The sequence below is a fragment of the Prionailurus viverrinus genome, chromosome A1, assembly GCF_022837055.1.
Source record: "Prionailurus viverrinus isolate Anna chromosome A1, UM_Priviv_1.0, whole genome shotgun sequence".
Classification (NCBI taxonomy): Eukaryota; Metazoa; Chordata; class Mammalia; order Carnivora; family Felidae; genus Prionailurus; species Prionailurus viverrinus.
In genome coordinates, this window is record NC_062561.1 from 124627534 (window position 1) to 124642902 (window position 15369).

The following is a 15369-nucleotide window of genomic DNA, read 5'->3' on the forward strand; positions in this document are numbered from 1 at the left end:
AAAAAAATGTGCACTGCGATCATAATAATCTATGAGAAAAATTATGATTGTTCCATGATCTTTAACAACTTTTGTCAAAACATTAAAAACTCTGTTGGTTACAAATGTAAAAGGAAATGAAAAAGATAGTAAAAGTACTATTTATTTAATATACTATTTTAAAACATCAGAAACAATGGGAATTAAAGTGTTTTATTTATTTGTAAAAACTTACCAAGGACAGTTTGAACTGTTTCCTCCTTCTCATAGTATAATTACAATCTACAACAACCATCTTTTCCACACCTTAGTGAAGTGTCATATTCCTTCCTTCTAAGGTTGCAACGCTTTCCACCATTTCATCCTTTGTGTTTTCAAAGTTGTGTAGTATCTCAGAATTCTTTCAGTGTGAAGTTTTCTGCTGATGTCACTTCCTCGGGAACAACTTCGTTCTTCTCATCACAACCATTTCCTTCATTCACGTTGAGAAGTTCATCTTCCCCAAGTTCCTCTGACTGCCCATCTGGAGGGTCTCAAATGGCAGCAGTGTCTACCTTTCCACAAGCAGATGTTTCCTTTATGACTCCATCTATGTTTCATTCAAATTGTATTTCCAGTATTATCACTTTGTGTTCATTATTGCACTTTCACCTTTTTTGGCCAATTCCCTCTCTCAATTTTCCATTTTTATAAAATATTATCTGGATTTACGACCAGGTTACAAGGGGGCAACTCAACCATCCGCTTGGCAGTCTGTGTGTAAAGTGAATTAGAGATGTGTGGTGACCAATCTCTGACAGACTCTGAAAGAAGTGATGTGAATGGTAATGAATCATGACATATGCCTGTTATTTCAGTAGTGATTTGTGAACTGAAAGGCAGGTAGCTACTAGTTTATGTAAGTATTCATAGTTCAAATCCTGTGGTAATTGGAATTTGAACCATGTTGTTAGGGGGACTAAGGTAATTTAACTAAACCAAAGTAACTATAAGTCATGCATATAGGAAGTGTGTAAAGTGAGGTCTGTTTATAACTTAACTCATGATTTTAAGACTTTTCTAGTAAGACGAAATAATTTAGAGTACAATAAAAATGTACATGCATGCTTAAAATTAAACATGAGAATTTGTCGAAGTTGTGTTCTTCACCTACAGATTCCCAGGTATACAAGGTATTCTCTGTCATTAGGAGACTTTAGTGGTAAAGTTTGAGAAGCACAGCCTTATGGATAGAATGATCCAATACATGAGAATTCTACACCTCACCAAGTGGGTTTCTAGGGCACTTAGTCTAAGTTGGTGTGAGAAGAGTTGATTAGTATAGATAACGTGACTTAGTGAGCACGAAGGAACATACTGTTAATGAGATATACAGATTTCCTGCAGAGTTGAAGCAGATATTTTACACATATATTTATAAACTTCCTAAAACTTGGAGTAGGTAGCTTTGTTCAAGTGGCAATTAGTCTGGGAACTTGTGAAGAAGAAGGAAGGGATTTAAAAGTAGAGAACTTTAAAAATATATATTCAATTTCCCCTTATATCCTAAAGTTGCAAATACTTACTTAGGATAAATAAGATTATTTTTCCTATTCCCTTGGAAGATTTAAAACTGTTTATGACAAAAGTATAAGTATAATGAGACTAAACATTTTCTTTTTTTTTAATTTTTTTTTTAATGTTTTATTTATTTTTGAGACAGAGAGAGACAGAGCACGAATAGGGGAGGGTCAGAGAGAGAGGGAGACACAGAATCTGAAACAGGCTCCAGGCTCTGAGCAGTCAGCACAGAGCCCGACGCGGGGCTCAAACTCACGGACCATGAGATTATGACCTGAGCCAAAGTCGGCCGCTTAACCGACTGAGCCACCCAGGCGCCCCGAGACTAAACATTTTCAAGATAAAAACTAAATCTAATGTGAGAGGAAAGATAAAAACTCTAAAAGTAAGTTGTGTCTAAGAAAAGGTATACCAAATGATAATTCTTAAGTTTTCTAGAAGTCATGGCAAAAACAGAAACAAGAGTAGTTATATGATCTTTGTCAAATAATGAGTTCATTAGGAGAAACTTTTCCTAGTCTTGAACACAAAGAAATAATTCTCTACAGTCCGTGCATGAAAGATGGTAAGCAATTTAATAAAGAATATCCCAATTATGGTTCTTATTAAACAATGAAGCAACATTCTACACACGACTTTCTTGTATTACTATGAACCCTTGGTGAAAAGCCAGTTTTAAAATTAAAATCTAGTTCAGTGATGAGAGAATAGATAAAGAATGAATTGACATGGTTCGATTATATATTTTTCTGGGGATCTACCCTATTAACATTATAGGAAGAATTAATATGTTCTCATTACAAAACAAGTTTTAAAGTACTGGAAAGACTCTGAATGGGAAAATACTTTCCCCTGTTAGCTGAGAGATGCACGGTATGTAATGTCAGGAGAAAAAGAAACCAGGGCACAGAAACAAAAAATTTCTAGCTCCTACTGTACACCACAGCATGTTAAATACTTTTCCTATTTTATAATGTTTAATTGTGATTAAAACCCTGAGAGGCAGGTATCACATAATACTATTTTTACATATCAAAAAAAATTGAAGGTCACCAAATTAGAAAGTTTGGAAAATCTAGATTTACTCAATCCCATTTACAGGCAATATGCCAGATGTGTTACCAGTTAATAGTAAACATGAAAATGGGAAACCCTGACTTATATTCTTGCTCTAATTTGAGAACTAACTTCCTTCTACTTAGGATTTTTGCTTCAAAATGACCCTGCCAAACATTACTTGAAGCCTTCTCAGAATTCCCAGGCACAGTGAACTCTTCTTCCTTTTTATTTCAGTAACAATTACATAGGCCTCTAATAGAGCTTCACCATGGTTTTCATTTACATGGTTAGAAGCCATCAAACTGAGTTCAAAATATGCAGACAAGGCCACAAGTAACTCCTTAACTTCTGCTTACTTTGGGTTCAGTTTGCTCTTCTTCACTATCGTAAGGTACAGGTTAGGTTATTGATTTGAGATCTTTCTTCTTGTTTAATGTAGATATTTATAGCTATAAATTTCCCTTTAAGCACTGCTTCGGCTGCGTCCCATTAGTTTTGCTATGTTGTACCTTCATTTTCAGTAATCTCAAAGTATTTTCCAATTTTCCTTGTGATTTTTTCTTTGACTCATTGCTTACTTAGGAAGCTGTTATTTAATTTCCATGTATTTAGTCAATTTTCGAAATTTCTTTCTGTTAGTGATTTTTAAATTCACTTCAATGTGGTCAAAGAACTTACTTGGTATGATTTCAATCCTTTTAAATTTATTGAGATTTATTCAATTTCCTAGCATATAGTCTATGTTGTATGTTCTATGAACATTTGAAACGAATGTGCATTGAGTTGTTGCTTGAGAGAAGACCTTTATAAACGCTAATTACATCAAGTAGGTGAATACTGTTTTGGCTTTTTATATTCTTATTTATTTTCTATTCTATCAATTATTAAGGGAGGGGTAATGAAATCTCCAATTATAATTGCGGATTTGTCTACTTCTCCTTTCTGTTTTGACAGTTGCTCCATTTATTTGGAGGCTCTGTCACTGGGTGCATACATATTTATGATTACTATGTTTTCTTGATGAACTGATCCCTCAAGATCATTATGTAATGTTGCTCTTTATCTCCAGCAATACTCCTTGTTCTGAAGTTGACTTTGTCTGATATTAAAACAGTTACCCTGCCTTTTTTATGTCTAGTGTCTGCATGGCATATCTTTATATTTAAACTAAGTTTCTTCCAGACAACACATACAGTTGACCATGGAACAGGGGTTTGAACTACATACGTCCACTTATATGTAGATTTTTTCCAACAGTTTCAGTTCAGTAATATAAATGTATTTTCTCTTCCTTATGATTTTCTTAGTAACATTTTCCTTTCTCTAGCTTACTTTATTATAAGAATACAGTATAAAATACATAATACATATAAAATAGGTGTTTATCAACTATGTTATCAATGAAGTTTCTGGTCAACAGTAGGCTATTAGCAATTAAGCTCTGGGGAAAAGTTATATACAAGTTTACGACTATGGAGGTGGAGGGTGTAGCTGTCAGCACTCTTTATTTAACCCCTGTTCAAGGTCAACTGTAGTTAGGTCTTGTATTTTAATCAGTTTGGTGTAATATATATACATACACACACACACACACACACACACACACACACACACACACACATATATTATACACACACACACACACACACACACATATGTATGTATGTATGTATATTTAAGTTTTTACTTATTCTGAGAGACCGAGAGAGAAAGGCAGAGACAGAGTCCCAAGCAGGGTCTGCACTGTCAGCACAGAGCCCAATGTGGAGCTCGAACTCATGAACCATGAGATCGTGACCTGACCTGAAATCAAAGGTTAGATGCTTAAGTGACTGAGCCACCTAGGCATCCCCAGTCTGTTATCCGTTCATTGCAGCATTTACACCATTTATATTTAAAGTTATTGCCAACATGGCTGGGTTTAAATCTATTATCTTGCTATTTGTTTTCCATTTGTGCCACCTATTCTTTGTTTCATTTTTTCCATGATCTTTTAAATAAAAAAGACTTTATCACCACTGTTGGCTATTAGCTATGCCTCTTTATTTTTTTAGTAATTACTCTACAGCAGGAGTTGACAAACTATGGTCCATGATGAAATCTGGCCCACTGTTTGTTTTTGTAAATAAAGTTTTCTTGAAACACAGCCACCATCCATTTGCTTAAATATTATTTGTGGTTACTTTCATCACATAGCAGCAGGGTTAGGTAGTTGTAACAAAGACTGTATGGCCCACAAGGCCTAACATATTTACCATCAAAACATTTACAGAAAAAGTTTGCTCAGACCACTGCTCTATGGTTTAAATTTAAGAATTAAGATCCAATAACAAAATGTAATTCCTCTGACAATTACTCACATTATTTTCTTGATTCTTGTTGTTCTTCAAGAGTGTGATAATACAATTATGAATAAAGAAAGCAAGGGTAAGCACTCCAGTCAGCTGTGGAAACTGAAATCTTAACTCTAGGAGAAAAAGAGAGTGAAAAAAGCCCACATTAAAACTGATAAGTAGAAAATGAATGTTAGGGGCCAAAAGTTGATTATGAAAAATTAGTTGTTTTTGCCTTATCCAGGGAATAATAACATTAAAATGCCTTTACAAAGTTCCTCAAGACTAGCATTATACTTGAGCAAAGTACTTGAAAACAAAACAAAACAAAAAAAGGAATCAAGAGAAGACTACTCTGTGAGGGTACCTTATATCAGATATTCCTGTTTGAGGTCACACAACTAATGTGTGGTAAAGCAGGATTCAATTTTAGGTCTAACTCTAAAGGTCTTCCTCTTCTAATATTTGAATCTGTCAGAAAAACACTTTTAGAAAATGAATCAGAAAAGGGAGAATTAGTCATCTAAAATTTTTCAAAGGCTAATCTAAAAAAGCATTGCTTAAAAATACTAGAAATAATTTAAATGTCTACAGAGAGGGGAATGGTTAAACTATGATACAGTTGCTCAATGGTATACAGTATGTATGAATTATGTTCTAGATAATTATTTAACACCAAGGCAAAGGTACATGATTTAAGTAGCATGCATAGTATGATTTTACATTTATTTAAAATATTTTGTGTGCATATATATGTATATATATAGACATAGAAAAAAAATGGAGAGATAATCACAAAAATTTAAATAGTGGTTACTTTTGACTAATGGGATTTATTTTATTTTTTAAATATTTATTTACTTTGAGAGAGAGAGAGAGAGAGAGAGAGAGAGAGAGAGCGCACAAGTGGCAGAGGGACATAAAGAGAGGGAGAGAGAGAATCCCAAGCAGGCTCCATGCTGTCAGCACATGGCCCAACATGGGGCTTGAACTCACGAACCATGAAATCGTGACTTGAGGTGAAATCAAGAGTCGGATGCCCAAACAACTGAGCCACCCCGTGACTAGTGAGATTTATTTTAAATTAAACACTTACCTATATTCTCTTAATTTTCTACAATAAGTCCAAAGTTACGATGAAATAAGAATAATAAGACAATATTTCAAAAGGATTGTTGTTTTCTGTCTTTGAGGTCTACTAACACAAAAATGAAAAAAAAATGCTGTAAGGGGGAATAAGGCCTTGATTTACATGAAAACAGTGCTAGATCTGGACAGAGTAGATGACAAAGTGGAGAACAAGTCATCTTGGGGAGATTCCTTGTGTAAAAAGTAGAAACAAGAAAAGAAAGTCTACTGACTTTTTGCCATAATATTTTAGGAAAGAAAATAAGAATTAAGCACTAGCTTCTAAAATAAATCAAGATGTAAGATATTAAAAATTATACATTTTAGTTTTCTGTTAAGTTTTTGTTGGTCTGTTATCTTTTATCTGAATTTTTATTTGTGGAAACAATTCCAAGTATATTTTTCTTAAGAAAATTCTCCCCTTTACTGCCTGTAATCTTTAAAATTTTTTACATGTAACCAATAAAATAAAATGTGGAGGTAACTCCAACTTCTGCTTTAAAAATATCAGCTTTTTAAAAAAGTTTTTTAGATTTTTAAGTAGTGTACACTCAACGTGGAGCTCAAACTTACAACACAGAGATCAAGAGTTGCACACCCTATGGACTTAACCAGCCAGGCACCCTCCCCCAAAATCAACTCTTAATAAATTGTGCATTCAAGGATAACCTCATCACTTCAGATCAACAGTCAGGATTATATTTATGTAATAGTAACAGAGGTACCATTTTTAGAAAGATGATAAAATATTATTCACATGACCATATTCTTTGCAGAGAAACAACAGAAAAACTCTTCGGTAAAAATTCAAAGTCATCAAATCACAAAGGAAGAGAGCAAAAGAGAAAGAAACAAAGAAATTACAAAACAACCAGAAATCGATTAATAAAATGGCAGTATTAAGTCTACACCTATCAATAATTATTTTAAATGTAAATGGACTCAATTCTCCAACCAAAAGACACAGAGTGGCTGAATGGATAAAATAAGACCCAACCAGAGGCTGCCTCCAAGAGACTCACTTCAGCACTAAGCATACAAATAGAATGAAAGTGATGGGATGGAAAAAGATATTCCATACAAATGTAAACCAAAAGAAAGCAGGGCTGTATGTATATCTGACAAAATAGACTTTAAATCTAAGACTGTAATAAGAAACAAAGAAGGTCATTATATAATGATAAAGGGATCAACTCATCAAGAAGGTATAACATTTGCAAATATTTATGCTCCCAACATAAAAACACCTAAACATATAAAGGAAATATGAACAGATCTGACGGGGGGAGGAATAGATAATAATACAATAAAATTGTAAGATTTCAATACTACACTTTCAACACTGAATAGATAATCCAGAGAGAAAATCAAAAAGGAAATATTGGATTTAAATGACACATTACACCAGATGTACTTAACAGACATTTCCAGAACATTCCATCCAATAACAGAATACACATTCTTCTCAAGTGCACATGGAACATCTCCAGGATACATCACATGTTAGCCTATAAAACATATCTCAAATTTAAGAGGCTTGAAATCATACCAAGCATCTTTTCCAATGATGGTATGAAACTAGAAATCAATTACAGGAAAAAAAAAATGGAAAATTCACAAATGTGGAGATTAAATAACATGTTACTGAACAACCAATGAGCCAAAGAAGGAATCAAAAGAGATATCAATATCTTGAGACAAATGAAAATGGAAACACAATATATCAAAACTTAAAAGATGAAGCAAAAACAGTTCTAAGAGGGAAAATTATAGTAATAAACATCTACATTAGAAAACAAGAGCTCAAATAAACAACCCAACTTTATACCTCAAGTAATAATAAGAAAAAAGAACAAATTAACCTCAGTTGTAGTAGAAAGTAAAAATAACAAGAGGGTAGAAATGAGAGGAGAGCAGAAATAAATGAAATGGACACTAAATAGACAACAGAAAAGATCAATAAAATTAAGAGCTGTTTTTTTTTTTTTTAAAGATAAACAAAACAGACAAACCTTTAGCTGTATTAAACAAGAAAAAAGAGAGAGGACTTAAATTATAAATAGGGGCACCTGGGGGGCTCAGTCAGTTGACTGTCTGACTTTTGATTTTGGCTCAGGTCATGATCTCGGGGTCATGGGATTGAGCCCTAAATTGGGTGTGGAGCCCACTTGGGATTCTCTCTCTTTCTCTCCCTTTGCCCCTCTCTCCCATTCATGTGCTCTCTCTCTCTCCAAAAATAAAATTTAAAAATTAAAAAAAACATAAATGAAAGAGAAGACTTCACAGTGATTTACTACAGTAATAAAAATCTATAAGAGACTACTGTAAACAAATACACACCAACAAATTAGACAATTTAGAAGAAATTAATACATTATTAGAAACATACAAACTACCAAGACTGAATCATAAATAGAAAATATGAACACACCAGTTTCTACTGAGGAGATTGAATCAGTAATAAAAAATCTCTCAATAAAGACAAGTAAGTCTAGGCAGGACCAGATGTCTTCACTGGTGATTTCTACCAAATATTTGAAGAAGAATTAATACTAATCCTTTTTAAACTCTTCCAAAAAATAAAAGAGGAGGGGACACTTGTAAACTCACTTTTTGAGGGCAATATTACCCTGATATCAAATCCAGACAAGGACACTACAAGAAAATTACAGGCCAGTATCCGTGATGAACACAGATGCAAAAATCCTCAACAAAACATTAGCAAACTGTTTTCAATAATACATTAAAAGAATAATATAGCACGATTAAGTGGGATTTATTTGAGGGATGCAAGGAGAGTTCAACATCTACAAATCAATCAGTTAATACCCCACATTAATAAAACGAGGGATAAAAAATCATATGGTCATCTCAATGGATACAGAAGAAGCATTTTAGAAATTTCAACATCCCTTTATGATAAACACTCTCAACAAACTGGGTATGGAGGGAATGTACATCAGTGTAATAAAGGGCATGACCAACATCATACTCAACAATGAAAAGCTGAAATCTTGCTCACCAAGATTAGGAACAAGACAAGGATGCTCACTCTCACCATTCTTATTCAGCATAGTACTAGAAATCCTAGCCACAGCAATTAAACAAGAAAAAGAAATAAAAGGCACCCAAATCAGGAAGGAAGAAGTAAAAGTGTCCCTATTTGCAGATGACAGTATATTGCCTATAGAATACTCTAAAGACTCCACCCAAGAACTGTTAGAACTAAGAAATAAATTCAGTAAAATTTCAGGATACAAAATCAACACACAAAAACCTGTTGCATTTCTTTTTTTCTTAAGCTTATATTTCTTTATTTTTAAGAAAGACAGTGCGAGTAGGGGAGGGGCAGAGAGAGAGGGATACGGAGAATCCTAAGCAGGTTTTGCACTGTTAGTGCAATGCAGATCCCGATGTGGGGCTCAAACTCATGAACCACGAGATCATGCCTTGAGCTGAAGTCGCACTCTGAGCCACCCAGGCACCCATGTTGTACTTCTATACACTAACAATGAACCATTAGAAAGAGAAATTAAGGAAACAATCACATTTACAATAGCATCAAAAAGAATAAAGTACTTAAGAATAAATTTAACCAAAGAGGTGAAAGGCCTATAAGGTAAAACTGAGAGTAATGAAAGAAATTGAAGAAGACACAAATGGAAATAAATGGAAAGATATGCCATCTCCATGTATTTGAAGAATTATTATTGTTAAAATACGCATGCCACCTAAAGCAATTCAGTGTAATCCCTATTAAAATTCCAATGGCATTATTCACAGAAATAGAACAAACAATCCTAAAATGTATATGACACCACAAAAGACCCCCAAGCCAAAGCAGTCTTGAGGAAAAATAAAGCTGAAGGCATCACAATCTCAGATTCAAACTACAGGACAAAGCTATAGTAATCAAAACAGTATGGTACTGGCAAAAAAAGAGACAAAGAGGTCAATGGAACAGAAAAGAGTCCCCAGAAGTATATCCACACATTTATGGTCAATTCATTTATGTCAAAGGAGCCAACAATATACAAACTAGATCACTCATCACCCAGCTGTGAATTATCACCTCAGCAGTACTTTAGCTATATCCCCAGGTTCTGACAGTGTTTTCATTAACACTGCTTTTCCACATATTGTTGATTCAGAGAGAGGGAATAAATGAGGCTATAGCAGCTCTGACCTCAGCTTTAATTATTATTATTATTATTATTAATAGTAGTAGTAGTAGTAGTAATTTGACTGGAGCAGCTCCATTATGAATCCTATGTTTAGGCAGGGAATTATATGACTACTTTTCCTCTACCTTACTGACCTCCTGGAGACATAGAGGACTATCTCCTACTTCAGCCAACCTTAAATAAAACAGAAAGATGGTTTGAGCCACTAAAGTTATTTTTAAATTAAATAGAAAGCTCTTCATAATTGGGCTTTGCCTCTTTATCCTTATCTCCAGTCACTTCCCCAACAAGTATTCTTTCACTGCAGCCTCCCAAATTCTTGTAATTTCCTAAATGGGTCATGTTATCTCAGGCCTTAGCTAATGCTTAAACATGTTGTTCCGCTGACGTGGAATACACCCCGTCCTCCAATTCTTCATTTAAATAACTCCTTGGCCCTTAAAACATTCTCTGTTTAGAACCCATATCTAATTTCTAATTCTTTATTATTATTATTATTAGAGAGAGAAAGCAAGCGGGGAGAGGGGCAGAGGGAGAAAGAGAGAGCAAAGCATGACTTGGGGCTTGATCCCACGACCCTGGATCATGGCCTAGGCCAAACTCAAAAATCAGATGTTCAACTGACTGAGCCACCCTCAGGTGCCCCTGATTTCTAATTCTTATTTACATGAAATTTCTCTATATTATTACGTCTCTTTTATATATCTCTGCATTATAATCATTAATTCACAAACTGGTCTTACTGCTCAACTCTAAGCTCCTGGAGGGCGGTGAGCCATGTCTTTTTTGACAATGTATGACTCATAATCAGAGGTATTAATTTCTATTCAGAATAAAGGACTTCAGCTGTTATCAGTGGTCAAAATTTGATTTTAAATTGTTCTTCAAACTGATTTTGCTTTTTGCTAAGATCTATTAGTTTTCAATAAGCTCTCTTCAGTATAGCTAATCTTTCCTGTCTTTCAAAGCAGTCAACCCCTATTACCATTAAATGCTTCCTGAAGCAACTTGTTAGTTGATCCTTTTCTAACTATGTCAGGTGATACCAGTGTTGTTTGTCAAATTAGAATAAATATCCAGCTTTTTCCAATTAGCCAACAAAAACTCTTTTTGAGCATCTTTCCTAAAAACCTGAGGGGCACCTGGGTGGCTCAGTAGTCGGTTAAGTGTCCAACTTTGTACCAGGTCATGATCTTGCATTCTGTGAGTTTAAACCCGGTGTCAGGCTCTGTGCTGACAGCTCAGAGCCTGGATCCTGCTTCAGATTCTGTGTTTCCCTCTCTCTGCCCCTCCCCTGCTCATCCTGTCTCTCTCTAAAATAAACATTTGAAAAAAACCCTGAAATTCTTTTCAACAGTTTTACTGATATATAATTCATATGCACTTCACCCATTTAAGTGTACAACCATTTTGGAAAGCCATTTGGTAATATCTACCAAAGCAGAGTATACGCATACCCTCTGACCTCACAATTCCACTCCTAGGTTAATACTCAAGAGAAAGCTGGCATATTTTCATCAAAGATATGTAGGAGAATAGAGTACTGCAATAAACATAATACTAAACAACTGGAGACAAATGTCCCTTAACAGTAAAAGATAAAACAAATTGTGCGTATAGTTATATAGTAAGATACCAGTGAGAATGAATGAACTACAAACAGACATAATATGGATCAGTATCACAGTACAATGTTGATTGGAAGAAGCCAGACACAAAAGAATGTATGTTCTATATTCCTTTTACGTGATGTTAAAAAAACAACAGACAACCCCCTTTAGGGCTAGAAGTTAGAACAGTGGTTATCACTGTAGGGAGACAGTGGCTGGTAGGCATACTGAATGGGACTTCTGGAGTGCTAGTTTTTTATCTGGTGCTAGGTATCTAGTATGTTCTTTGTGATGTATACTTATGAGTTGTGCACTTTTATATGTGTATGTTATGCTTCAATAAGAAGTTCAAAAGCAAAAACAAAAAAATGGTAAGGCCTACACATTAAAAATATGAAAAGAAAAATTCCATTATGTTTGGAGACATTATTAAGCATCAATGAATGCACGGTAGAATGCAGTCTGCCTCTAATAACATTAATAACAAAACTATTTAAATCATATGTAGTTAGAAAATTATTTTTTTCTGGTTGCATATGAACACAATGCTGCTATCAAATGGACAATCACCCCATAATCCTTGAATATCAGTGTCTGAAATCTTTGTGAAATCAGTTCCAAACCATTTAATAGGTTTTCATTGTTAAAATGTATTCTTGACAGCAGTCTTAAATGTGTGCTAATTGTTAAAAGTTAAATAGTATTACAGGGCTCCCAACAAAAAAACAGTATTCTCTTGCTTCATACCTCCCATCCTAAATCTTGTTTCCTAGAGGTAACTAATTATAACTTATTTTTAATATGCTTATATTCCTTTTCCCTTATTTTTTAAATTTTAGACATAATCCATTGCTTTTCTACCTCAAGACTTTAGTCCTTTTCTATTACTACCATCACTCACATTTTCCCATCTCTAACCCCTCCATATAATCACAATTCAAATTTTGATTTTACAAAATCAATATTCAATGTTTTAATTTTCATGGTTATTCTGTACTATTCAGTCATTATTATGTTTTCTTATATAAAGATACTTTTGTTGGCCTGTTTTTATGGAGATATGGAGGTTTTTACTTTTTCATTGCCTGTCTAGTTAACACTAATTTTTCCCCAAACTCTCCAGAAGAATGGTAAAACTTTACCCACTCTATCCATACAACACATCAAACAATCTTTTCCATTTCATTTTCCTTTTGGAAAAATTGCTTCCTGGGGTGCTCTGTCTGCTGCTGTGGTCTGGGCAGGGTGCTCACTAGGCCTGCTGCACAGCTGTTTCCTAGGATATCCCTTCACTGCCACTCAGAGGAGTTTGCAATTTACTGCTTTTTGGTGGAGCACATTTTGCAGTTTTTTGTGAGAAAGAGTACATGGAAGGTAAAATTTTGTGAGACTTTACTTTCTGAAAATAGCTTTATTGTACTCTACCACTTCAGTGAGGGTATGGTAGGATTTGAAATTTTAGGTTAAAATAATTTATTCTGAGACCTTTATGACACTTTTCTAGCTTTTGAAGTTATTAAAGTCTGATACTATTCTGAACCCAGACCTTTTTTACAGACCTATCCTTCATCCATAGAAGCTTTCAGGGTCTTCTCTTTATCTGTGGTGTTCTAAAATCTTATGATGATATGCTCTGGTATGGGTTTCATTCACAGTGCTGGGCACTTTGGGTCCTGTACATCTAGAAACTCATGTTTTTCGGTTTGCAGGAAAGTTCAATTATTTCTTTGATAATTTCTTCCCCCTTCACATTCTTTGTTCCATGGAACTATTTTTCATTATTGGGCTACCTGGATTAATGCTCTAATTTTCTTATCTTTTGTTTTTCCTTCCTTCCTTCCTTCTTTCCTTTCCTTCCTTGCTTCCTTCCCTCCTTCTTCTCTCCCTTTTTTCCTCCCATACATCCATGATTTCTAATATAATTTTGGGAAGTTAGCTTTATCTTCCAAATTTTCTTTGCATTCTTAATTTCCATTATATTTTTGGTTTCTTTTTCTTTTCTTTTCTTTTTTTTTTTGAGAGAGAGAGAGAGAAAGATTGAGAGAGAGAGAGAGAGAGAGAGAAAGTGTGTGTGTGTGTGTGTGTGTGTGTGTGTGTGTGTGTGTGTGTGAGTGTGTGTGTACATGCACATAAGAGTGGGGTAGGGGCAAAGGGAGAAGGAGACAAAATCTTAGGTACGCCCTACACTCAGCTCAGAGCCTAACACAAGGCTTAATCTCAGGACCATGAGTTCATGACCTGAGCCAAAATCAAGATCTGACACTTAACCGACTGAACCTTCCAGGCACCCCATCTACTATATTTTTGGTTTCTAAGACCAAGGTACCTCCTTTTTTTCCTTCCTTGGCATCCAAATACTATTTCATGGATATATCACTGTCTTGTGTCACTTTGAGAAGGTAATTTTTTGAAAGTTTTTTCTTTTGTTCCCTCTTATTCGTCTTGTCCCTTCAAGGTCCTCCCTCTTGCCCCAGTTTTGTTTTCATGTAAGAGGTTTTCCACAAATATCTAGTGAACTTCGTCTATTGTTTAATATTTAAAAGTGAAGCACTAAAAAAATGTATACTTAGTAAACATCTAAATGGTTTGATACAAGCAAGGTACTTGCCATTTTTTTGGGAGAACCCAAATATCCAAGACTCTAGGTCTTTCCTCTTGGGTTTGTCAGTTTCTACAGAGGAGAATCCTTTGTTATTCTATGTTGTCAGCATTCTGGGAGCCAAAGAGTAAAGAGAAGAGAATTGGAGGGGTACAGGGAGGGAGGACCTTCTCACCATTCAGCATATACACTTTTGCTTAGTCCCTGTTTTCAGACTAGAGCCTTTTTTCCACCCTTTGTTGTATTTGGAGAGCCTGAGTTCTGAGCCTGACTATTCAGTCTTCCATTTCTTGCTAGGTTGAGGAGGAAATGGGTTTATAATACAACTACTCCTGATGTAAACTTTCAGGGAATTCTATCCATTTTAGGCCCTTTTCCTTACTCTTGCTTTGTGAGTGACCCAAAAACCTTCAAATACTGAGGGTTTCAATGTGTAGCTCTAAACGGCTTCCTCTGTAGTGGAATCCCTCTCTATAGGTACTTACATTTCAGCTTTGTCTACTTTGCTGTCAGTCTAACCGTCTTTCAGTTTGCCAGCATCTAACAATCTGTTGTTATCTCTTGCCTGCTATTGTCTCTTCTACAGTCCCCTTTGTTTGTTACTTTTTTACTGTTGTTTTAATGACATTTAGGGAGGAGTAGGGATAAACACATTTATTCATTCAACATTGTTTAGTGACTACTCACTATGCCCTTGGAATTATTATAGGCCTTGGGGGTACAATAGTAATAAAGAATTATAGAAAACAAAAACAAAGAAACATTTCTTTTCTCAGGAGCTAATATTCTTCTTAAGGGAGACAGATACACAGGTTAAAAAAAATACAGGTATTCCTTACAAAGTGAACTTTCAATCTCTGAATTTAAGAAACAAATAAATTTTTAGAATAAAATAAAATAAATTTTTAGAAATGTTT

At 34.7% G+C, this 15369-nt stretch overlaps 1 protein-coding gene across 7 annotated transcripts in view; it reads right to left on the reverse strand.

Moving 5' to 3' along the window:
• Window positions 1-15369, reverse strand: part of SLC38A9 (solute carrier family 38 member 9) — a 92668-nt gene that overhangs the window by 15028 nt on the left and 62271 nt on the right. For all 7 annotated transcript variants that reach the window (XR_007151386.1, XM_047854545.1, XM_047854768.1 and 4 more), the window contains one exon: window positions 4959-5065. Coding sequence is in view for 6 of the 7 variants with exons in the window: in XM_047854545.1 (XP_047710501.1) it covers window positions 4959-5065 (107 nt within the window). In the remaining variant the exon portion in view is untranslated. The remainder of the gene's footprint in view (window positions 1-4958; window positions 5066-15369) is intronic.